Source organism: Rhinatrema bivittatum, chromosome 2 (genome assembly GCF_901001135.1).
Source record: "Rhinatrema bivittatum chromosome 2, aRhiBiv1.1, whole genome shotgun sequence".
NCBI classification, from domain to species: Eukaryota; Metazoa; Chordata; class Amphibia; order Gymnophiona; family Rhinatrematidae; genus Rhinatrema; species Rhinatrema bivittatum.
Genome location: NC_042616.1, coordinates 165146074 through 165172849, shown reverse-complemented (window position 1 = coordinate 165172849; position 26776 = coordinate 165146074). Strand labels below are relative to the sequence as shown.

Here is a 26776-nt window from a genome sequence, read left to right as displayed (position 1 = left end):
TGCAAAGCTTGCCAATATGGCAGAGTTCTTTTCTTGTAGTAGGCCAGAGCTGTTTTGCACTTGAACGTATGAAGGATCTTCTCACCATCATGAATATGTGGTTGCAGAAAGAAGACAGACAATATAATGGCCTGATTGATATGGCAAGCCAAGACCACCTTTGGGAGAAACTTTGGGTGAATGCACAGCATCACCCTGTTATGAATATTTTTTTCCACTTAAATGCATAGATTTTTTCTGGTAGAGAGTTTAAGAGCCGAAACCACTATGTCTTCAATGATTCTGAACAGAGAGAGGGCCATGATTGAGCACTTAAAATCCATGTTGTCAGGTTAAGGGAAGAAAGATTTGGATGGTAAAGCACTCCTAATTCCTGGGACTGACCCCAGAGGTATTAGAGGACTGCTGGAGAGCTGTACAAGATACACAAGCCACATTTGTTTAGGCCATGCTGGAGCTATAAGGATCCTGCAGCAGTTTTTGTACTATCTTGCAATCAATGGTATCAGTGGAAAAGCGTATATGAGGCTTGTTCCTCAATCAAGCAGAAAAGCACCCTGAGCTAACTTGAGACTGCTAGCTAGAACTGAACAAAACTGGTCAAGCTTTCTGTTCTGCTCTGACTTGAATAGGTCAACTAATGGCAGACCCCACAAGATGAAGAGTCTGTCAGCTATTGACTGTTGCAGAGACCACTCGTGTGCATGAAAAACCCGGCTGAGGCAATCTGCCAGCATGTTGGAGATCTCCGGGAGGTAGGTGGCTTGCAGAACAGCTTAATTCCTGATCGCCCATTGCCAAATCTTTAGTACTTCCTGGCAAAAGACCCATAACCCTGTGCCCTCTCCTATTTATTGACATTAAACAGTACAAATTATTAGTCAGTTTGAATCAGGATGCTCCTTTCTCGAAGGAGATGAGTTAACATTGTTAGAGTGTTTCTGATTGCTTTTCATTCCATCAGATTGATCTGAAAGCAGCTTTCCTCTAAAGACCAACTTCCCTAGATCCAAAAGTATGTGTGTGGTTGCCCCATCCATTTATGGAGGCTCCATAGCAATGCTACTTGATGGGGTGAGTGTGCAAACTGGATCCCCATCCTGAAGCATGCAGGGGTTTAACCACCAGTTTAATTCCAGTTGACAGCGGTCGAGTTAGCTGATCCCATTGACTGAGCAGATCCCACTGCAGGCAACAGATGTGAAGGTGGGTTAATGGTACCACATGAATGGCCACTGCCATATGGCCTAAGGCACCAAGAATCTGCCTAGTTGTCGAGCGCCGAGAAATAAGTAGCTTGGAAATGAGTGATCTCATGGCACTTGTTTGATCTGATGATAAAAATGCCTTTTCCTGCAGCAAATCTATCCATGCCCCCATGAATTTTATCCTTTGAGTAGGCACTAGATTCAACTTCTCGAAATCCTAAATCTTGAAGACTGATCGTCCTGTGCAAGGATTTTATGCTTCAGAAGGATGGGGGGTGGGTTGTGGTTGTGAGTGGGTAAAAAGGGTGGCCTTATAAAATATAAACACGGGCAAGGAAGGGTGGGAACAATCAGTGAACCACCTCCCCCAAACAAAAAACATTGACTTTTTTTTTTGGGGGGGGGGGGGGGGGGCTTTCGGAAAGTTGGCACTGCTCGGCCTGTTGGGCCAAATTTGGACAAACAGGGGAGAGGGGTAAGAATCGGGACGCTGGCCCACAAATGTCTTTTTAAAAATATTTTGACAAGTGTTACGTAACCAGATATCTTTGAAGATATTCGGAGAAGTAGCAAGTTATCCGGCCACACAAGGCCAGATAACTTTAGATCTGCTTCAGGGCAGGCCTAATGTTAGCCAGCTAACCTTGCCGAACAGAACTGAAAATCATCTAAGTTAGCCAATTAAATTTACTCCTTCCCGAAACGCCTCTTTGTTATCCGGCTATAGTTCAGTTGAACAATGACCTATCCGGCTGAATTTTAGCCAGATAGGTGGCTGAACATGGCAAACCTTGCCATTTCAATGGATAACTTGTGAGATGGCGTTTGAATACTGACCACCTTGTTCCTTTTACTCTATTTCCTTGTCTTCAGGACTGGCAGAGAGCAGCCCCAAGTTGCACCAGTCCAGCGCCTGCCGGCTCTCTTCTTCTATCCCAGGCCTGTAGCAGGGGCTTGTGGTTCTGCCTGGACCCCGGACCGGCAGTTTTTAGGCACCCATGAATTCTCTACCCCTGTGTACACATTTACATAAATGGAGGCTCAGCAGTAAATATATAACATCCGTTTCAAAATCATCAAACCATGCTGGGGCAGGATGGACGGTGGGGAGGGACTCTACTCTGCAGCTGCTCCCCTGTAAGCTGACCCCCTCACTTGGCAGGCACTGCTAAAGTGCAGACGTCACATCCAAAAACCATTTGCTGTAGGGCACCAAACCCCAACCGGAATTTCAAGTCCAATGTTATTTTCCAGTGTCATTTTGTATATTGCACAGCTGAATACATTCCTAGGCTTACAAATGCAGGTGGGATGCAGGCTGTTGAACAAAAAAAAAAAATCCCTAACCTGCAATAAACTGTATGCACCTCGGACATAAAAAATAATAAGTGTGATCCCCTGTCTGGAGACAGCTGTGTGGGTGGGCTCTGAGCTTTAGAAAGCAGTTTTCTGACCATGCTACACTGTTCAGTTCAAGCAATCAACACACACATTGAAGGAAGCTAGGAAAGGCAGGTTTTGTTTGGCACCCAGTTTTGGGCTTCCATCTCCTTCAGAGCCATGAGCCTTCATTCACAACCATGCAAGGACTGTTGCCCCCGTTTTACATCCCCTCCCAATGTACTAAGCCCAGTCATTCACCAGCCAAGGGCCATGGCACCAGGTCTCCTTCTGGACCCCTGAATTTGCAGGCCCTAAATCTGGCCAACAGACATCACCGTTGCAAAAGGGCTGACGCTCCCTCTCATCGGAGATACTGATCACTGCCTCTGCAGCATCCCCCAGTCCTGGCTAAACTGGGAGTGGAAGACCTGACCCAGGAACTGAAGCCAGGTCCTTGCGCATGGCGGTGCACAGCACTGCCACCGAGCCACCAGGCATGACTTTTCACTCAGGTGTCAGGGTACTGACAAGCCTTTACCTCAAAAACAATGAGGCTCCAGAAAAACCGATGCTGCATGGAATTCAAAAGGGTATGGGACAAACACAGAGGATTTCTGCTGGCTAGAGAATGGAAATGAAGAATTGAGGTAGCTTTTCTGCTACACATATAGTTTACATATAGGCTTGAGGGCGGCCTGCACAGAGCGGCAGTTGCTACTGCCCTTAACCAGAAGGCAACATCGCTCTCCACTTCAACAGTGGGTGGGGGGCAGGGGGGGATGACAGGGAATTGGATTCAGATGACATCCAATGCTGGGCCCCAACCTTTACAGTCTGGGGTACTGATGTGCAGACATTAGGGGAAAAAGCACAGGACTGCTTCTACAGCCAAGTCCAAAAGCAAAGCACATTCAAAACAGCATTGTCTGAATTATCAAGAAGGCTGTTCACCCCCTAAAAATGTTGCTAGCAGTAATTGTGTTATGGGTTTGACAGCAGCTTGGTTTTGATTGTAAATATTACCACCCTTAGCATAAGGCTTGGGGGTAACTGGCACGGAGCGGCAGACTGGATGGACCATTTGTGGGGTTTCTGCCATCATTGCTATGTTACTATGATACTTAAAATCAAAGAAGAACAGAGAGAGTAAGGATGATCTGGAATCTCAAAATCAACAGAATACTTTATGCAAGCTGGGCAGCCATCTGTGGTTTACTAAACAGATTTAAAATGTAGGGGGATGAGGAGGATGCTTATATAAAACTTGTCTCTAATTAGATGCAATGAAAGGGTGGTAGTTTTAAGCCTATTAGGAGGTTTAACACAAACATTATGCATTAAATACCACAAATTCACAACAAGATAAACTTAGGTAGTCAGAATAAACCCCACAGAGGTAAAAAGCTTGATGCAAGACAACCAGGTATTGTGGTAAAGGATAAAAGCACAGGGACAGCATTGCCAATAGAAGTGTCAGCACCATGCGACTATTCTGTGGATCGTATGGAGAGAGGAAGATCCTCAAGTATCAAATGTTGCAATCACAGACCAAGAAAATATGGCAGAAAGATACAGAGAGTCCTAATTGTACTGGGTGCCACCGGCCTGTGCATATAACATCTTATGGACTCTAGAAGGAAATGCTCTTCGGCACAGTGCAAGTATTAAAAAGGGCATTAGCAGTGAATTTGAGAGTCTGACATCAGACTCAACATTCCCTGGTTTACGAGTGAGGCTCGTGCCTGTCAAGATATGCACAAAAAAAAAAAAACCCATTTGGAGACATTACCCTAGTTAGGTAATTAGGTTTGTGCAAACAAACACAGAAACAGTAGCTAGTTGAAATTTTTTTAAATTAATTTTCAGAGCCTAAAGCTCACATTTTATTTATGTGCATTAGGCAAACACAAACAGCCGTTTATAGAGAAAAAGGGAAGTATTTACTGTCAGTTTTAGCCCATATAAATGTATCTCACGGGAAAATACTTATCAAATACCTACTTTACAGGATACCAAGAGTTTTAAACCAAGTTCCATCATGTTTTTCTGTAAAAATGAGATGGATTTCATGCACTTTCCTGCCCAATCCACTCACACTGTCAACAGAGCAAAGGTCTGCTCCTCAGGTAGTAATTTTATAGGACTTGATTGTTCATAGCAGAATAATCATTAATGATTTGTATACCTAGAAGTCTCATTTTGATAAAGTATATACACAGCTGCTATGGAGGCAGGTAAAAGGCCGGTGAAACACTCAAATAATTACCGCCTTACCAACCGACCGCATACCTGCCCCCAGGCAGTGTACAACCAATAAAAATTATAAATACAATCATATAAATAACATTACAATAAAATTACATCACCTACTCATAAGCATATCCTCCTCTCTATCCTACATCTACCCAAGAACCCACCATATGCTGCCAAGGCCATAACCTCTCAAACCATACTGACAGCACACTTAAAAACATCTTCCAGTTATCCATTAGGAAAGAGCCACATTTTTACTTTTTTTTTTTTTTCCTAACTGTCATATAATTAACCTCCAACCTAATATCCACAATTCGGGACCATCAACTGAAAGGTCCTTCTTGAGAAATGCAACCTGGGCACTGCTTCAGGGTGACCCCTAGTGGCCGGATTCAAGGCCCATGATTGCAGGGTTCCAGAAAGGAGCCCTGGCCCAGAACTACGGATGTAATGACCGGACCAAATACAAGTAGAGAGAGGATATATAAACAATCTTCAGGCACTTGCAAATGAGAGCTCGTGGAGCCAGATCCCAGCGTCGATTCCTACCAAATTGGAAATACAAAGGAACAACACAGACAGAGTTCACGGAAAGCCCTGGTGTTACTGTATCTCTTAGAAACATGCGGAGTAAAACACAGCGGGGTAGATTTTATAACATGCGCATGTGGCGTACACGTGCACGTGTACACCCGATTGGATAACTTGTGCACGCAGCTGCACGCAAGTTATAAAATCAGGGGTCGGCGCGCGCCGAGCTGCGCTGCCTTCCCTTCCCCCTAACCTGACCTTCCCACCCCTTCCCCTAACCTTTCACCCCCCTAGCCCTACTCTAACCCCCCTCAAAAATTTTGTTTTACCTTTTGCACCTGCTGGCAAATATGGCCGCTGTGCCAGGAGCCTGACCCCGGCCCGAACTGCCCTCGCCCCCTCCCCTTTTTGCAAGCCCCGGGACTTACACGCATCCCGGGGCTTTAGGCCCGGCACGCGCAAGGCCATTTACGCGTGTAACCTTTTAAAAATCCAGCCCAGCGTGAACAGTCATTGGCTTGCTAGAGGTCAGAGCAGTCTGGACTCCAGCTATTCTTCTACAGAGTTTTATTATTTACAGGTAAATTAACAAATAAATACCTGCTCTCCTCAGCAGTGCTGGAAACAGAAATGCAGCCGTTTACAGATAAGCAGTTTTAACAAAGTTCCTGCTTTCTTTTACTTGTTTGGGGCCCACTATTCTCCCTGGGGCCCGCCTTCTGATCCTTCTCCCCAGGGGAAATGCCCTGCAACCAGAATTCCCTTGTGAGATGTGCACTGTTAAGGAGGGTCTAACATTCACTCCTGTACTACCCACATCAGCTTAGACACCCTATATAAAACTGATCTTTATGGGTAGCTTTCAAAGTCATTTCCATGGGCTTTCAAAGTCATTTCCGCAGAAATGGGCTTTGTGAAAACTGCCCACCCTGTGTGCAGATGCCACTACACACGCAACCGCACCCACGGGGAAATGGGATGTTCCTGGGATCGGTTTCAAAGTGAAAGCGCATGTGCACTTTCATTTCAAAAATCGATGCAGAGTCCTCCAGACTTTGCACTTACGCGGGCAGTTAGAAAAATGACCCTCTAAGCTGGTAACACTGTGCCACATCAGAAAACCAGGTGTTTTGTCTGAATTTTGTTAAGGTGCACAGAAATCTAGAAATGCCAAAATTTAATGCACACTGCAGGAATGTTTGATGAAGCAGGAAACTGGATTTCAAATTCCTAGCTGTCTTTCACGCAAGAGCACAATTGAAGCTCCAAAATTCAATTTTAGAACTTTTCTGGAACTCAGACCGATGATAGGGAGCTGGGCTGAATGGTTCTGGAGTGCCAAACATCAAGTAAAAAAAAAAAAAAGCAATATTCCATTTCTCAGAAAATCCATCGGTAAGTAAAGGCAGCAGCAGTGCAACACGGGGGGGGCAGCACCATTTTATTCCTTGGAAAAAAAGAACTCACGTTTATATCCCCCGGCTAGCCCTGACTGGGTGAGACATCTCTGTAGCTCCTCTGCATCTATTTGTCCATCCTGTGAAAAACAGAAAAACATGTCAATGTGAATAATTTCACTTTTTATTCTTGTTTTTCAACATTACATTTTAGGTTTTTTCTGGTTTTTTTGTTGGTTTTTTTTTTTTTTTTTTGGGGGGGGGGGGGGTTTGACATAACCCCATCTATATTTCCAAGGTAATGGAATAAACTTTTATGCCAGTATAAAAAACAGAGAAAGTAAGATTCCCTTCCTATGTACACATATGACTCTTTGTAAATATACAATACAAGGAATTGCTCATTTAAACAAAAGCAAGCTGGAGTTTGGGACATTATCACAAAGGAAAATAGCTGGAAACAAAAAAAAATGCTTGTATTAGAAAACCAATCCCCAACTGCTATTTTGTGAAAGAAGTGATTAGAAATGGTGGCAGGCAGCAATACACAGACAAAACTGCAGTCCATGAAGGACGCCCTATGCAGACACAAGAACTGAATCATCCGATACAGGGTTCACACATACATAAGCACCGTACACAGCCTGAGAGCTCTACCTAGAGCAGGTTTAAATTATGCTTACTGTTTCCAAGAACATTCATCACAGAAATCTGCCTGTTCATGGAAAGATTCCTATAGTCTGCTAGTTTTGGGGGAGAGAGGGGGGCTGTTTTGGTAAGAGTATGTTTGATATTTGCTTTTATGCCAAGGAGACCTGCAACACTTACAACATGTCCCCAATGACAAAATCATGAAAAAGGGGAAAATTTGTTTTTACGCATTATAGATTAAAAGCTCCTATACTCAATGCAAAACAATAAAAGATGTGTGCACTGACAAGGACAGGTTGGCTCTGGATGCATGTGCACCCAGCTGCTAGGGAGCTGCTGTGGAAGTGCCTGGCTCTCATATGGACTCTTAGGTCTGGAGTACCACCAAGGTTGAAACAAGTCTTCTCTTAGCACAAGTCAGGCTTTTGAATCAGGGAGTCAAACCATTTTCAAATTTGAGGATTTTCTCCATGCGAGGATGAAAAGTGCTACATTTTATTCTAATATCCCACCTTTGGGGAGGATTTAAACTTCCAGCTTTTTGAGTTGTTGACATTTAAATGTCTCTTACATCCAAGTATGCTGTAAAATGCATTGTAAGAAAAATATGGAGCAAAGTGAAAGCAAAATTGTGGTTCAATGAAACCAAGATATGCTTGTGTGTGTGTGGCCACACCTTTTTTTTTATGAAGGTGTAAAGCTCATTCCCCGTCTCACCTTGAGCCTCAGCACTATGAAGCTCAGATGTGTTTGCAGAAAGTATATAACCTGGAAAGGAAAACTCACCTGGCCAGCGACTGAAGCAAAATACCCATACAATGGATCCTGAGCCTGACCATGGAAAGCAGGTCCTCCTGGAGCACCGCCATACTAATCAGAGAAAAGATACAGAAATGCCATGAGAGTGTTACATTTCCATGAATCCCACCACTTGTGACAGATTTCTCATTTCTGAATGCACTCGCCAACAGTCAGCAGCTTCAGATCTGCTCCACATCCCAAGGATACCCAAGCATGCTTGTAAATGCTTTGACTAGCCTCTTATGCATTTCTTATAAACGTAGCTTCTATTTTACTTCCACATACTCTGCTACCTCTGCGGAGCCAAATGAAAACAAGGGTCGTCTCTTTATCCGGCTTTACAGGTTTTCCAAATAAAGTTATCCCAGCCAGCTCACAGTGATGTCCTCCATTACCCGCTTGTTGAGGCAGAACCTGCACAAGGTTTCTGCTTGTAGCGCAAAAGGCAGCAAACCCAAATCAATACCAAGGGAAGAGGAGGACAGGAGAGAGAACCTATGCGAGTGCCATGCCGGGGGACCTCGGGAATGGCATGTTTGCTACATTTTCAGATTGGAAAGGATAAATACAAACTAACAGTACACAAAATTATCTTTTGCTTCTAGTTCACTAATCTAAGTAAAAACTAGAATTTGTTATTTTGCAGATGAACACTCTTGAGTGCAATCGCTTCTAGCAGGCAATAGGTGCCAGGGATGTAAATGCCACAGACCTGCACATGTGTACATTCTCTCCCTCAGTCCCCTCTGGTTTTTAATTCTAAGAACATAAGAAATGCCACGCTAAAGCAAAACAAAGGGCCATAAAGCCCAGCATCGTCTAACAAAGGCTAATCTAGGGCACAAGTACCCGGTAGATGCCAAAGAGTAAATCAATTCGTTGATGCTGACCCCCCCTCCCCCCAGAGGTAAATCAGTGGCTTTTCCAACTCTACCTGGCTAATAATGGGTTCTGGACTTTCCCTCTAGGAACTTGTCCAACCCCTTTTTAAAACAAGCTATGCTAGAATGACTTGACCACATCCTCCAGTAACAAATAACATAATTATGCACTGAGCGAAAAAATACTTTCTCCAATTTGTTTTCAGTCTGAATCTTGTTCTTATCAGTGTGTCTTCTAATCTCAGTGCTATTTGAAAGGTTAAACTACCATCTCCTATTTCCCTGTTCCACCCCTTTATGATTTTATCAATCACCATCATATCCCCTCTCACTTGCCTTTTCTCCAAGTTGAAAAGCCCCAATCTGTTTAACCTTTCCTCATAGGGGAGCTGTTCCACCTCCCTTTATCATTTTTGTTATCTTTCTCTGTAACTTTTCTAGTTCTAATTTATCTTTTAAGATGGGGCAACCTGAACTATATAGAATACTCAAGAAGCGGTCACACCATGGAGAACTATGGAGGCATTGTGATATTCTCCATTTTATTCTCCATTTTTAACATTCTATTTACTTTTTTTTTTGACTGTCGCTGCACAATGGGACCAATGCAATATAGTGCACTCAGCCTAGCGCACAAATTGATATGCGTTTTGGACGCATTAAAATAACTCCTGATGCAGTAATGGGATTAGTATGTCCAAAACGTGCTTAGATAATAGCACTCACCATATGTAAATGCCATGTAGATGACGCTATTAGCTATTACCCCCAAAGCAAAAAATTGCTATGCGCCCTAGGCGCTCTTTTTAACACGGAAAATTTTATGCCTGCTCCTGAGCAGGCATAAAGTCTTGCCACGTGTCAAGGGCTCAACTTAAGAGCAAAAAGATATTGCTTTTCTGTGGTTCCTCCTACTTAGTATCATTACAATACGTGGGAGGAACCGCAAAAAGCAGCACCATGCAAAATCAAAAAGGCTTGCCTGAAAAATAAAAATTAAGGTGTACAATATACATGCTCTAGGCTGGGTATATTGTGCTGATCAATTAGCTGCCACGGGATAAAACAGACACTTATAGTGAGCGTCCGTTTCCCTAACCTGCACACAACCATGTCTCCTGGGTGCCCGATGCCAAGGACACGCTAGGGACCCACAATTTCCCCTAGCACATCCTTCTTAACACAGCAGTTCATTAGCCTATTGCATGGCGCGCCCAGGAGAGGCAGATGGGGGCTCGCGATAGGCACAGGCACTCAATACGAGCACTTGTCTTTAGTTCATTTCTATGACATCTGCCTCAATGAGCTGCGGCTTTCAATGTATTTTCCCTAATGATTCCAAGATCCTTTTCCTGGATGGTGACTCCAGATATGGAACTTAGCATTGTGTACCTGTAGTTAGGATTATTTTCCCTAGACACATCACTTTATACTTTTTCACATTAAATTTAATTTGCCATTTAAATGTCATCAAGTCCCCCAGTCTTACAAGATCATTCTGCAGTTCTTCATAGTCTACTTGTGTTAACTTCTTTGGATAATTTTATCTCAAATACAAATCTGATCACCTCACTCATTGCTCCTTTTTCCAGATCATTTATGGAGAAAATTACTACTTACCTGATAATTTCCTTTTCCTTAGTACAGACAGGTGAATCCAAAACCAGTGGGTTATGCACCTCCACCAGCAGATGGAGCAGAGCTGACATCACAGTGTATATACCCCTGCAGTGACATCAGCCCGCCAGTATTCTCTGCAAAAGCCAACTGTGGACCAACTAGCAAAACTTGGATTATATAACAGATAACCATTCCAGCACTCAGCCAACAGGAAAACACTGAGCTCAGACAAAGAGTATAATTAAACACTAATCTAGGTACTGGATTGACATTTACCAGAACTCCCTGGAACAGACAGCCATGCAGGAGGACCATAGCACAACCATTTGGCAGCCAAGGGTGGGAAGTTGGATTCACCTATCTGTACTAAAGAAAAGGAAATCATCAGGTAAGTAGTAATTTCTCTTTACTTAGCATACAGACAGGTGAATCCAAAACCAGTGGTATGAACCAAAGCTACTCCCGAACAGGGTGGGAGTCTACATCCTTCCAGGCCTGCACATCCAGGTGATAAATCCTGGAAAAGGTGTGTAAGGAGGACCATGTTGCAGCCCGGCAAATATCGAAGGAAACAACAATCTAACTTCCACCCATGACGCTGCCTGAGCCATAATGGAATGAGGCCCTAACCTGACTAGGCAATGGCTGCTCAGCATCCACATACATGGCTGTAACTACCTCCTTAATCCAGTGACCTATCGTAGCCTGCGACGCTGGTTCACCCTGTTTCCGCCCACCATGGAGAATAAACAGCCAGCCCGTCTTTCTGAAAAGTCCAGAAACCTCTAAATACCACAAGATATGCCTTTTGACATCCAAGGACCATAGCAGGCAATATTCCTCCGCATCTCTTACCCTGTCCAGAGACAGCAGGGAAATAGACTGATTCAAGCAAAAATTCAAAACCACTTTTTGCAAAAAGGAAGGAACAATATGCAGCTATATTGCCCCCGGAGTTACTTGAATGAACAGTTCCCGGCAAGACAAAGCCTTCAGTTTGGATACTCTATGTGCCGAATAAATTGCCACAAGAAAAAAGGTTTTCAAGGTCAGTAACTGCAAGGAGAGGTTACGCATTGGTCAAAAAGTAGGACCTGCTAGAAAATCCAGAACCAGATTAAGATTCCACAAGGGCACTGACAACCGCAAGGGAGGACGAAGATGTTTCACTCCTTTCAAGAAACAGGCCTTATCTAGATGAGCTGACAAGGGTCCACGATTCATCTAACCCCTGAAGCAGGCAAGAGCCACCACCTGTATCTTTAAGAAATTAAGGGCCAACCCTTTACTCAATCCAACCTGCAGAAATTCCAAATTGAATGGGATCTTGACCGAATGAGGAACAATCCCTTGATCTCCACACAAAGCCTCAAACACTCACCAAACCCACATGTAAGCTAAGGAAGTGGAAAACTTCCTTACTCGCAGCAAGGTGGCAATCATTGCAGTAGAATATCCATGCTTCAGTAAGCGGGCCCTCTCAAGGACCATACCGTAAGATGAAACTGAATCAGATCTTTGTGAAGAACAGGCCTCTGCCGCAGCATATCCCTGTGTGCCGGAAGCCGGAGTGGAGTGAACACCAGGAGTCTTCACATAACTGGCCCAAGAGACCATGGTATGCAATCTGGTGCAACCAGAAGCACCATCACCCTGTGACCCTCAATCTTCCGGATCACTTTGCCCAACATGAACTATGTGGGGGAAGGTATATAGCAGCTCACTCTCTGGCCACTCCTGCACAAAGGCATTGATGCCCAAGGACTTTGGATCTCTCCTTTAACTGAAAAAACGAGGAGCCTTTGCAGTGCGAGAAGTCGCCAGTAGGTCCAGACATGGAAGGCCCCAGCGATTCACTATCAGCTGAAACATTTGACAATTCCCATTCTCTTGGATCCAAAATCTGTCTGCTGAGAAAGTCTGCTCTTACATTGTCTTTTCCTGCAATGTGCAAGGCTGAGATCTGAAGATGCACTTCCGCCCATTCCATAAGCTGGGCTATTTCCTGTGATACTTCCTGGCTCTTGGTTCCTATCTGCTGATTGATTTAAACCTCTGTCGTTGCATTGTCAGACATTATTCTGAATGCTTGACCCTGCAATCGGTCGCCAAATCACAAGCATGCCAACTGGACCGCACAGGCTTCCAGCAGATGATACTCCAGACAGACTCTTCTGCATGCTAGCGCCCTTGCACTGTCAGCTCCTGACAGCAAGTCCCCCGACCCTGGAGGCTCGCATCTGTCCTGAGTAATATCCAGTCTGGTGAGCTTAGGGAACCCCCCCTTTCTCATCTGCTTTTAACCACCAGTGCAGAACTCCATCAGCAGGTGAATCCGAATCAAATAGTTCTGAGACTGTGGGCTCTAATGAGACAGCATGGAGCGCGGAAGAGGACAAATATGTGCCCTCATCCAAGGTACCACGTCCAGGGTTGCCACCATCAATCCGAGCACCTATGGATAGGACCACACTGTCAGGAGTATTGTGTTCATCAATAGACGCACCTGCATCATCAACTTCTAAATATGGCTCTCTGGCAGGAACACCCTGCCCTGCGTCATGTCAAAGCAAACAAACATCGAGATACTCTGGCGACTGAGATGGCTGAAGACTGCTCTTGGCTAAGTTCACCACCCAACTGAGCTCCTGCAACAAGGAGATCTCTTCCAGATTCTTGGCCTGAATCAGCCAGTCATACAAGTACAGGTGGACCAGAATCCCATCCTCTCTCAACTCTGGCGCCACCACCACCATAAGCTTGAAAAATGTTTTGCGTGTAGTGGCCAAACCAAAAGGCAGCGCTCAAAACTGATGACGACGTACCAAAACTGTGAAACACAGAAACAGATGGGGATAAGCAGGTACGCTTCAGAATCTCCCGACTGCGTGGCCATTGTCACTGAGCACAAGGTTTCCATGTGAAAATGAGTCACCTGCAAGAGATGGTTGACCCCTTTAAAATCAAGGATGGGACAAAAAGAGCCCTCCTTCTTGAGCACAACAAAATAAATGGAATATCAGCACGTATTTTCTTGAGATGTGGGCACTGGAACCACAACCCTCAGACTGAGGAGCCTTGAGAATGTACATTCCACTGCCTGCCTCTTCTGTGGGAAGTGGCAGGGAGACACCATGAACATGCCCTGAGGAACACTGCAAAACTCCAGTGCATATCCATCTCGTATCACCTGCAGGACCCACTGGTCTGATGTGATTTTGACCCACCTCTGATTAAAAAAAAAAAAAAAAAAAAAAAGAGAGAGAGAGGTGACCCTCTATCTCCTGTTCCCAGGGGTAGATCGGCATACCTTCATTGGGAGGCTCGGGGGGAGTACACTAACTGAGCCTACACCCCGTCTAGCCTTTCTGAGATGAAAGGACTGAGACCTATCCAAAGGTCAAGTCCTTTGAAAGGCCACTCCTCTGTAGGGTAGAAAACGTGTGGATCCCATAGCACGACCTCTCATGTTAAAAGGAGCATGGTGTCTGCTTCTTGTCCTCTGGCAACTGAGGAACCTGGGCCTTGCCCCACTTATTGGCCATCTTCTCCAACTCGCTCCCAAACAAAAGTGAGCTTTTAAAGCGTAACTTCGTAAGGTTAGACTTGGAGGTTGCATCGACTGACCAATTTCTCAGCCATAACAGACGCCTGGCCGCTATAACCGAAGCCACCCCTCTGGCTGAGATGTGGACCAAATCGCAGCCCACATCTGCCAAAAATGTGGCTGCTGGCTCCATCACTGCCCTGGAATTCACACCAGATTCATCAATCTCCTGCGAGAGAAGTAAATAAGAGTGAGCCACCAGGGAACAACAAGAAGCTATCTGCAAAGGCATTGTCACTGCTTCAAATGCTTGCTTAAGGATGGCCTCAATTCTCCTATCCACCATCTGCTAGAGATGGAGAATACTGGTGGGTTGATGTCACTGCAGGGGTATATGTACTGTGATGTCAGCTTTGCTCCATCTCCATCTGCTGGTAAGAACATAAGAAAATGCCATACTGGGTCAGACCAAGGGTCCATCAAGCCTAGCATCCTGCCTCCAACAGTGGCCAATCCAGGCCACAAGAACCTGGCAAGCACCCAAAAACCAAGCCCATTCAATGCTACCATTGCTAATGGCAGTGGCTATTCTCTAGGGGGCAGATTTTAAAACCTTGCGCGAGCACGTACTTTTGTTCTCGCAGCAGGCGCGAACAAAAGTACGCTAGATTTTATAAGATACGCGCGTAGCCGCGCGTATCTTATAAAATCCGGGGTCGGCGCACGCAAGGGGTGCACATTTGTGCAACCTGCGCGCGCCGAGCCCAGCGCGCACTGCCTGTTCCCTCCGAGGCCGCTCCGATTTCGGAGCGGCCTCGGAGGGAACTTTCTTTCGCCCTCCCCCCACCTTCCCCTCCCTAACCCACCCCCCCCCCGGCCCTATCTAAACCCCCCTTACCTTTGTCGGCAAAGTTACGCCTGCTGAAAGCAGGCGTAACTTTGCGCGCGTCGCCGGCAGCCCCGCTCCGTCCTCCGGTCCCAGGGGCATGGTCCGGAGGCCTTGACCATGGCCCCGGGCCGGCGCCACGCCCCCGGGCCCGCCCCCAAAACGCCGGGGCACACCCCCGAAACGCCGCGTCGTTTCGGGGACGCCCCCGGACACGCTCCCTCCCGCCCCTTTTCAAAAGCCCCGGGACTTACACGCATCCCGGGGCTTTACGCGCACCGGCGGCCTATGCAAAATAGGTGCGCTGGCGCGCGAGGGCCCTGCGTGCGTAAATCCTGAAGGATTTACGTGCGCGGCCCTTTTAAAATCCGCCCCATGGTAAACTTAATAGCAGGTAATGGACTTCTCCAAGAACTTATCCAATCCTTTTTTAAACACAGCTATACTAACTGCACTAACCACATCCTCTAGCAACAAATTCCAGAGTTTAATTGTGCGTTGAGTAAAAAAGAACTTTCTCCGATTAGTTTTAAATGTGCCCCATGCTAACTTCATGGAGTGCCCCCTAGTCTTTCTACTATCCGAAAGAGTAAATAACCGATTCACATCAACCCGTTCTAGACCTCTCATGATTTTAAACACCTCTATCATATCCCCCCTCAGTCATCTGTTCTCCAAACTGAAAAGTCCTAACCTCTTTAGTCTTTCCTCATAGGGGAGTTGTTCCATTCCCCTTATCATTTTGGTAGCCCTTCTCTATACCTTCTCCATCGCAATTATATCTTTTTTGAGATGCGGCGACCAGAATTGTACACAGTATTCAAGGTGTGGTCTCACCATGGAGCGGACATTTTCCGTTTTATTCACCATTCCCTTTCTAATAATTCCCAACATTCTGTTTGCTTTGACTGCCGCAGCACACTGAACCAACGATTTCAATGTGTTAACCATTATGACACCCAGATCTCTTTCTTGGGTTGTAGCACCTAATATGGAACCCAAAATTGTGTAATTATAGCATGGGTTATTTTTCCCTATATGCATCACCTTGTACTTATCCACATTAAATTTCATCTGCCATTTGGATGCCCAATTTTCCAGTCTCACAAGGTCTTCCTGCAATTTATCACAATCTGCTTGTGATTTAACTACTCTGAACAATTTTGTGTCATCTGCAAATTTGATTATCTCATTTGTCGTATTTCTTTCCAGATCATTTATAAATATATTGAAAAGTAAGGGTCCCAATACAGATCCCTGAGGCACTCCACTGTCCACTTCCTTCCACTGAGAAAATTGTCCATTTAATCCTACTCTCCGTTTCCTGTCTTTTAGCCAGTTTGCAATCCACGAAAGGACATCGCCACCTATCCCATGACTTTTTACTTTTCCTAGAAGCCTCTCATGAGGAACTTTGTCAAATGCCTTCTGAAAATCCAAGTATACTATATCTACCGGTTCACCTTTATCCACATGTTTATTAACTCCTTCAAAAAAGTGAAGCAGATTTGTGAGGCAAGACTTGCCCTGGGTAAAGCCATGTTGACTTTGTTCCATTAAACCATGTCTTTCTATATGTTCTGTGATTTTGATGTTTACAACACTTTCCACTATTTTTCCTGGCACTGAAGTTAGGCTAACCGGTCTGTAGTTTCCCGGATCGCCCCTGGAGCCCTTTTTAAATATTGGGGTTACATTTGCTATCCTCCAGTCTTCAGGTACAATGGATGATTTTAATGATAAAGTTACATAACCCATAAGTTGCATAACCCACTGGTTTTGGATTCACCTCTCTGTATGCTAAGAAATAATATGTTAAAGAGCATCAGTCCCAATACAGATCCCTGGAGCACCATTTTTCTTTCTCCATTGAGAAAACTGAGCCTTTGGACTATTTCCTTTCTTTGAACTAGTTACCAATCAACAACAGAACACTGTCTCTTAATCAAGGACTTCTACATTTCTTGAGGAGTCTCATGAGAGACTTTGTGAAATGCCATCTGAAAATCCATATGTGCTATGTTGACTGGCTCACCCTTACTTACATATAAACTCCTTAAAAAAATCTAATAGATTTGTAAAGCAAGACACCCCTTTGCTAAATCCATGTGGGCTCTTCCCTATTAAGTCATGCTATCCATATGGCCAGTAATTTGTTTTTAAAAATAGCTTCTACCATTTTGCCTGTCACTGACATCAGGCTCACCAATCTATCATTTCCCAGATGACCCTTGAAATTCTTTTTAAAAATCACTGATGTGCATCGTTAAGCCCTAACGGTTCGGGCTTCAGGTTCGGGCCCCTGTGGGAAATTTTGTTGAAATTGTCTAATTTGTGAAAAACGAATGCACATCTCTAAAAATCTGATTCACATAGGTTACACCTCCTGTTTTCAGGTACTGTGGATGTTTAATGATAGGCTACTGATTACTAGTAAGATCTGTGATTTCATATTTGAGTTCTTTCAGAACTCTGGGGTGAATACCGATCGGTCCTTGTGATTTTTTTTTACTTTTATTTTGTCAGTTTGCTCTATTATATCTTCTTGTTTTATACTGATATGATTCAGTTCCTGAGAATCATCACCATTTTTAATTTTATTAACATATCTGTAGGTATCATTATCCCTTGTTCTAGGCGGCTAACATCAGGACATACACAATAAACATTCAACAACGAACAGACCAAACAGGCCTGCAGAACGTTAAAAATCTTGCATGGCTGTGGTGCAGTGCTCAGTTCAAGGAACTCAACTGAAAATGAACAGTGGTGAAAACAAACAACTCAAAAGCCTACAAGAACAAATCAGCTATGATAGAAACACAACATAAAGGGGCGGATTTTCAGAGCCCTGCTCGCGTAAATCCGCCCAAAACCGGGCGGATTTACGCGAGCAGGGCCATGCGCGCCGGGAAGCCTATTTTACATAGGCCTCCTGGCGCGCGCAGAGCCCCGGGACTCACGTAAGTCCCGGGGTTCTCGGAGGGGGCGTGTCGGGGGCGTGTCGGGGGGCGGGCCCGGTCGTCGTGGCGTTTCGGGGGCGTGTCGGCAGCGGGTACGGGGGCGTGGCTACGGCCCGGGGGCGTGGCCGCGCCCTCCGTACCCGCCCCCAGGTCGCGGCCCGGCGTGCAGGAGGCCCGCTGGCGCGCGGGGATTTACGCCTCCCTCCGGGAGGCGTAAATCCCCCGACAAAGGTAAGGGGGGGGTTTAGACAGGGCCGGGCGGGTGGGTTAGGGAGGGGAAGGGAGGGGAAGGTGAGGGGAGGGCAAAGGAAAGTTCCCTCCGAGGCCGCTCCGATTTCGGAGCGGCCTTGGAGGGAACGGGGTAGGCTGCGCGGCTCGGTGCGCGCCGGCTATACAAAATTCATAGCCTTGCGCGCGCCGATCCAGGATTTTAGTGGATACGCGCGGCTCCGCGCGTATCTACTAAAATCCAGCGTACTTTTGTTTGCGCCTGGAGCGCAAACAAAAGTAGGCTGTTCGCGCTCGTTTTAAAATCCGCCCCAAAGTGCAGACAGACAAATCTGAAGCAGGAGTAAGAAAGGATACCTTTATTCCTTTCCATTTTACCCTCTCTCACCTCCATTTCCTCAGCTTTCTCCTCTCATTCCACTTTGCCCTCCACCTATGCCTCAACTTTCCCTTCCCATCTCTTATCTTTTCCCCCTCCCCCTCTCCAAACACATGCCGGTCTCTGGACAAGAGACATCATCAAAGAACATTGTGGGGGTGGACATCTCCCCAACAGTCTCCTCGGTGAAGGCCAAAGCAAAATAATTCATTTAGTTTTTCTGCTATGGCTTTGTCCTCCCCGAGTGCCCCTTTTACCCCTCTGTCATCTAATGGTCCAACTGACTCCCACAGTCTTCTTGCTTTGAATGTACTTAAAAGTTATTATTAGTTTTTACCTCTGTGGCAAGCTCCCTTTTAAATTCTTTCTTGGCCTGCCTTATTAAATGTTTTATGTCTAACTTGCCAATGCTTCTGCTCTTTCCTATTTTCCTCATTTGATTCTGGAAAAATTCTCCCTATTTCCTTAAATTATTTGTAGAAAATTATGCCTGATCAAAATACAAAAGAAAGAGCAAAAGCTGCTACAGACAAACGATTTCAGCTGCAGAAAGATGAGCTAGTCATGAAGCAGGACTGGGGACTCTCCTACTGAAAACAAAATGTAATGCTATTCAGAGGGGCCGATGCAATATTATTCGCAGAAAGCAGGCACTGACTTTTCAGCACCCGCTTTCTTAACGCATGCATGGCGCCCGCAAGGGGGGCGCCATGCAATATGCAAATTAGGGGGTTGTGCTAGCAAGATGGCGCTAGGGTCGCTTGCTCAACCTTAGCGCCTCCTTGCTAACGCGACCAGCGGTCTGCCGGTTATGAAAACCGACGCCGAGCATATTGGCATCGATCTTCAAAGTGGCCGACAGGTTTTTTTTTCTTTTTTTCTTTTTAGCTTTTAAAAAAAGTACAGAAAAACAGTTTTTTCTGCTTTTCTGTGCTTTTTTCAGTGCACTCATTAACGCCTGCTCCAGGCAGGCATTAAAAGCTGAGCGATAAATGTGTGTCTGAGATGCACATTTATTTTTTTTGCATGCGGAGTGAATGAGTAATAGCCTCGTTCACATGCATTTGCATGTGATAAGCGCTATCCCATTCACCCCTCAGACGTGCGTTAAATAGGCGCTAAACCCCCCTATTGCATTAGGGGGTGGATTAGCGCCTATTTAACCCGTGTCCAACAGCGGATTAAACAGTACGCTCGGCTGGCATTTATCTCCAAGGTGGCATTTGGGAGTTCTATAGAAGGACAGATTTGTTTTCCACAACACTTTTGCAACTTGGAATTAACAAGTTAGATACTTATTTTTATTTTTTTTAAATGACCTTTATTTCCATGTATTCAAGTGGAGTAACATGGCAACCACATTATTTTATCCTGGCTTCTAACAGAAATTTTTGCACACTTTGACTGTCAAACACTTAAACCTTTCAAACAGTAAAAAAACCATTAAGATATTTTCTTTTCAGGATACTTCTTAAAAATTATGTAATTAATCCAGCATTCATGAAACGAACTGGACTGGAAGTAAAACGGAAATGGACTCCATTTATCCACACAATAGGTATAGGACAGGAAGTGCCAACGCAAGCTCCCCTTAGTTCCTGACAATGTGCCTCAGCCCCACTCTGGAGAAGTCACTTCCAATCAGTCTTCATGCTCAGATAGTCCTTGGCCTCTCTGCTGGCTTACAACCAGAGCCAACTGTGATTTTTTTTTTAGGTGATGTCAACACCTGAGTACTATGAATTGAATGAAGACCATCAGCTCATTTTACATAGGCCACCGAACAATTTTCAAATGGGAAAGATTATTGGTCATTAGACTTGAGCAGGCTTAGAATTAATGGCTTAGAAGGGGGAAAGACTTTGTGTTCCCAGGCAAATCACCAAGTCATCTTTTACACAGGACTGTATTAAAACACTGTAAGACTAACATTACATTCATGAAGCACTACTCAGTCAAAACAAGGCCAGGCTCTGCTAATACAACTTCCCACCCTGCAAGACTGCCATGCAAATTCCTGAACTGTAATTGCTTCATACAGTTGCACGCTTTAGCCTGCATTCAGAAGGAAAGGAAACTTATAAGATCGCTGTGCCTACATATGCATGTGGTGCCCCTCCCCCCCACATAACATTTTTATTTGATGCCCTATCCAAACCAAATTTTCAGGACATGTCAGGGACATGAGGATGGATGAGGTGAGGGATTTCTGATCCACACGTGAGGGTGTGTGTGCATCCTGGAAAGTAGGCTCTCCAGCTCTGGGTGGAACTTGTTTAACATAAAAAAAAAATGGCAAAGGGCCAACTCGGTGGCAGTGCCACGTTCAATTCCTGCGTCTGCCTTCTGCTAGGCCAGCTGGAGCTTGGGAGGCTGCAGCAGCAGCATTCACAGCCCCTAGGAGGAGGAAGATCCCTGTCACTGCACAACAGCGTTACCAATCGGCCAGATTTAAGGCCCATTAATGCCAGGACTATCGCTACAATGAATGGGCTCAGGGAGTAGAGAGGGTTGTTATGAGGTACGATTTATGGTGTGGAATCCCAGTCCTGGTTCCAAATAAACATCCAAAAGAGCAGGAGAAACTACAGAGCCAAAAAAATAAAGATGGGGAACGTTTATACCCTTCTCTAGAAGCACACCAAACTGTTTGGGTTTCAGGACATCTCTGAGATATATCTCCATACACTGGGGACCCAGTATACTCAAATCTCTCTCATGCATACTCACTGGGAAACAGACTTCAGTTTGAACACCATTCTCCAAACCCAGCCAACCAAGCAATTTCAATAGTTATCTAGTTGAGTGTTTCCCCAATCAGTGTGCCTTCAGACCTGATCAGATGTAGCATGGAAAAGTCACCACTGCCTGATGCTCAGAACCAAACCAGCACCTAGGCTCTGCTCTCAGCACCTTACAGCAACAAGAGCAGGGGCGGATTGCAGGAAAATATCAGTCTGGGGGACACTCATCTCTGCAGAACACGCATCAACACGCTAAGTAGACTCTGAAACCCGGCAAAATTAAGCCCAAATCTGCTTAGCAGAATACCTCAACCTTAGTCGCATGTAGAACACAGACAAACCCTCACCAAATACAAAAAAATGAAGAGATAATAAAGTATAACTAGAAACATGCAGACAAAACTGAACTTGAAACCCTAACAAGCCAGACTCTGTATGGAATGGAAAACAAATATCATTCGTCACTAAACATCAAACAATAACATCAAGAAATATAAAGCATCAAACTCATAAAGAGAATAAAATATTTAACATCCAATCATTACAAACATAACATTTTTTTTTAATTTCCCAAACATTGATAAAATATTTCTAAATAGCAGACACAGCAAACACCCCTGATTAATTAAAATTAAAGCTAAAATAAATCCCCTGCTCTCCGTATGGGAACTTTTGATTCCAGTCACCCTGAGATTGTCATGGATTAGCAAGGGATGGGAGATATGCACACCTTTCTTCTCTAACACACATGTTCATGCTCACATAAACTCCCTTATATTCTCTCTCACACACATGCTCACTAGATCACACGTGGTCTCTCGTACATGTTCACTGGCTCACGTGCTCTCTCTCACAGACATACTCACTGTGTCACACACTCACACTCTTGTTCACTCACATGCTCACTGGCTCATTTGCTCTCTTTTATACTCACACTGGCTTAAGTAGTCCTATGCTCATTGGCTCACTCGTTCACAAACATGCTCTGGTAACCACAACAAGCCCGACTGTATTATGCAGTGCAACAATGGAAAAACAAACATAATCACTCCTCACAAAACACCTATCAATAAAATCAAGAGAACTAAGACATCATTCATAATATTAAAACCATGAAAAGAATGACTATATCAAAGCAGCTGACAAACATAAGGGGCCCAATATTCAAATCACATTCAGCGTTACTTAGCCGGATAAGTAGGTCTTATGTGGTTAAGTAGCGGCTTCTGAATATGCGCTAACATTTAGTGGCTGCTGCTTAGCCACATAAGTCCCTTATATGGCTAAACAGTTAGCTGCATAAGTTGTGGGCCAGCGGTGGGTGGAGCGACTTAGCTGCATAACTTACAAAACTAAATAGCAATATTTTGTCTTAGCCGCATAAGTTTACCAGCTACATTAGACGGTTATAAATGATTCAGCTAAATACAAATATATATTCATATATTCAGCGACAAGGCCGCGCTGCTGAATATATATAAATTAGCCAGATAAGTTATATCTGGCCAAGTTACTTAAACATGGCATCTTTCAATATTGGGCCCCTAATGATTTAAAAAGTCACATAAATTTGTTCTAATAATTCCCAGACACCAATAAAATATTTCAAAACAGCAGACACATGAAACATCCAAAAATTTAAAATTAAAATATTAAAAATTCTCCAATTCTCCATTCCATTAAATAAAAAAAATACCTGGATCTTTTCATTTTCCAGAGATTGTTATGGATTTGGGTGAAGAAGGCCACACTATCTTTATCCTCTCTCTCTCCTTCACAAACATAAGCACACTCTTTCATGGACATATTCAGGCTCTCTCTTTCATACACAAATGCAGGCTCTCTCTCTCATTCACACACACATGCAGGCTCACTCTCTCATGCACGTATTCAGGCTCTCTCTCATTCATACACAGATGCAGGCTCACTCTCTCATGCACGTATTCAGGCTCTCTCTCATTCATATACACATGCAGGCTCACTCTCTCATGCACGTATTCAGGCTCTCTCTCATTCATACACACATGCAGGCTCACTCTCTCATGCATGTATTCAGGCTCTCTCTCATTCATACACACATGCAGGCTCACTCTCTCATGCACATATTCAGGCTCTCTCTCATTCATATACACATGCAGGCTCACATGCAGGATCACTCTCATGCACATATTCAGGCTCTCTCATTCATATACACATGCTGGCTCACTCATCACATATTCAGGCTCTCTTTCATTCACACACACACATGCAGGATCACTCTCATGCACATATTCAGGCTCACTCATTCATATACACATGCAGGCTCACTCTCATGCACATATTCAGGCTCTCTCATTCATACACACATGCAGGCTCACTCTCTCATGCACATATTTAGGCTCACTCTCATTCATGCACATATGCAGGCTCACTCTCATTCATGCACATATTCAGGCTCACTCTCATTCATGCACATATTCAGGCTCTCTCTCATTCACACACACATGCAGGCTCACTCTCATGCACATATTCAAGATCCCCCCTGAACAAGAGGGGGGATCTTGAATATGTTCAGGGGATCCATCCCTGAACAAGAGGCACCAGCTTTAAATATTAAACATATAGGACATTTGGAATCATGCATGCCTCTTCTTCCTAAGTACAGCATGAGCACTGAATTGTGGTAATTAATGGGCAGAATGCGGGGCATGGATAACTGGGCCCCACTTTGTATGGCACACACAATGTACACAGCACCTCCTTAACTTCCCCTTCCTGAATTTCCTCCTTTTGAGTCCTTCCAGCCTCTATCTTATCCCCAGGCTGAATGGGATAGGGAAAGCATGGTCTGAGCACTGGATATGATTCTGAGTGCTGGGAGCAGCAGCAGTGGAGGAGCTCTGGTGGCCACATGAAGTATCCAAGGTAGCAGTCAACTGCCCACCCTACACCGAATTCTTCCTTCTGCACATGTATAGAAGGAAATGGCTCACTGTGAGAAATGCATGTGTCTCTGCCCTCTCTCTCTCCCTTTGCTTTAAAATTTAAAAGAGACTGGTGCGGTTTTCAGTATTTCCCTAGCTCTTCTTTTGACCATGAGTCCTCTCCATGTCTGCATTGCCTGCACCATGGAGGTTAGTGTGCCACATAATATTTTTGTTAATGTAGGGGTGTGCCTTGGGCTTGAAAAGATTGGGAAATGCTGACCAAGCGTATGGTGCCATTTATTATATGGCATTGTGCCTGAAAAAGCATTTAATTCAAAAAAGAAAAGGAAAAAAACTTTCAGGTTTGCCTCAAATCATCTGATCTTTTTGGGTCAGCAACTGCCCAACATCTGCATAGTGACTGATATAGTTTTACTTGGCAAGTGCCATTAATGCTTCATTTATAATACAACAATTAAGATACATGATATAAAGTATGATAGCTGAAGATGTCCCTAATGGCTAAAGGACAGAGATGAAGAAAAAGGGTAACCTGTGTTAACCAGGGTAACCTGCAGGGTGGAGCAATTGCTACCCTTGACAGAAAGCATGGGGGTAACCTGCATGGAGCGGTAGTTACTACCCTAAAAGGGAAAAAAACCCCAAAAAAAAACTTGCAGGGAAGACTGGATGAAGCATTTGGGGATTTTCCTGCTGGCATGTCATTTACTATGTTACCTTGTCCTCATAATAGCCAGGGAAGTCCATATATGTTGCATAGGGTAACATGACACTATCCAATTACTTATTGTTTATAAGTGGAAGTGTTACTATCCTGGAGATATTTCTAGGTGGGGGAAACTAAAAATATGTTTTTAAGGCTCATGAGATTTAAATTACGGTGCAGTCATTTGTTACTTGGGTCTTGTTCTCTGATACACAATAGCTAAAAACAGTGTTTCTATATCCTCAGATAAAAGACAAATGTATCAAAGGACGCCAAAAGCAGAGCTCTACTTTCTGGTTGGGCGGGGATTTTTCAGGGATGTTGTGAATCGAGACGTATCCGTTCTGTCACAAATGTAACTATGGTCTTGCTTTGACAGTAGGACGCTTACGATGCTGACCAGGATCAGTGCTCCTAGTTCAACCACATTCAGAAAAAACTCAGGGGGAAAAAAACAAGGTGCACATAGAATTATGTAAAAGACACTTGCCACTGCTATTTTATAAGTTCTATTTTGAATTGCCCGAGTTCGGTCCGGCTTGCTCCTCTATAGGCACTTACCCCTCCTTGATAATAACCACCAGCGCCGGGATAAGCCATGATACTGCTGCGAGCGCGTGGACTGGGGCGTGCTCTCGAGTGGGGCGCGCGCTGGGACTCGCAGGCACCTCGCGCTCTTCTGCACCAAGCACAGCTCCACCCGTACCAACTTTCCCTGCGGCACCCGGAAGAGCACGAAAGACGTCACACGGGCAGTCCCACGCGAGGGTGTGGATAAGAGGAGGGAAAAAAAACGAAATTATAGTACGAACGCTGTCACTCTCTCAGTTCCTCGTGCAGAGCCGTACGAAGGGGGACGGGGAGGAGGCCAGAAGGAAAAAAAGTCTCTTGCCGAAGTGAATGTTTCACGGGAAGCGACACCGTCTGCCCCCGTGTTTGCTAATGGTCTAGACTTGCCTAAGGAAGATTTTTTTTTTCATTCTAACTTTATTGAACTTGCAAACAGTTGTGCGAGAGGAGTTTGATTATGAAGTAGAGCATGATATAAAGGGATTAGTCTACAAGGGATTTTTTTTTGCTACTGGAGATTATGTGGCTGTTCCTCTGATAGATTTATTCTAATCTCAGGGTTTGCCTCTGTGCTTCAAATCCTAAAGCGTTTTAGTAAATTGTGATACTTTTCATTGACTAGCCCTCTGTATTAGATATAGTTCACTTGTAAAAGATATGCAGCAGTTTCTGGATTTAAACTATTTCCCCTACCAAAAAAAAATTATGAACGTGGCTAAAATAAGAAAACAAGCAGAGAACACATGTATTATGTTCTGGAGGACTGTCCTTGATTCTGAAGTTGAGAAGGAGACAACGTGCTTAGGTAAGGTGGGCATCCTAGGTCCAGTCTCAGTACGACACTGCTTGCTTACTACCTGCCCCCCCCCCTCCCCCAACACATACATCTCACCCCAAACCAGTATACAATGAATCAGCAGGCAGTCTCTTTGTGGAAGAATTCTGGCCATAGCTTTATTTGTACGCTAATAGCACAGTTATGTCTTAGGCAGGGGCACATTGCAGGCAAATAGCCTGGGGATTTTTTTTTTTTTAATGACCCACAAGGTATCTGTGACTCACTGGTGCACTTTCTGTGTAGCATGAGCTTCAACAACTCCT

The 26776-nt window shown here is 44.6% G+C and overlaps 1 protein-coding gene across 1 annotated transcript in view; it reads right to left on the bottom strand.

Moving 5' to 3' along the window:
• The window catches only part of SRI (sorcin), a 38169-nt gene extending 12313 nt beyond the window's left edge, over positions 1-25856 (bottom strand). Inside the window, exons 1-3 of the mRNA XM_029588826.1 lie at positions 25667-25856; positions 8210-8293; positions 6843-6912 (exon numbers count right to left, since the gene is read on the bottom strand). Coding sequence (XP_029444686.1) covers positions 6843-6912; positions 8210-8293; positions 25667-25705 — 193 coding nt within the window. The 5' untranslated portion in view covers positions 25706-25856. The remainder of the gene's footprint in view (positions 1-6842; positions 6913-8209; positions 8294-25666) is intronic.
• Positions 25857-26776: the final 920 nt, after the last annotated feature.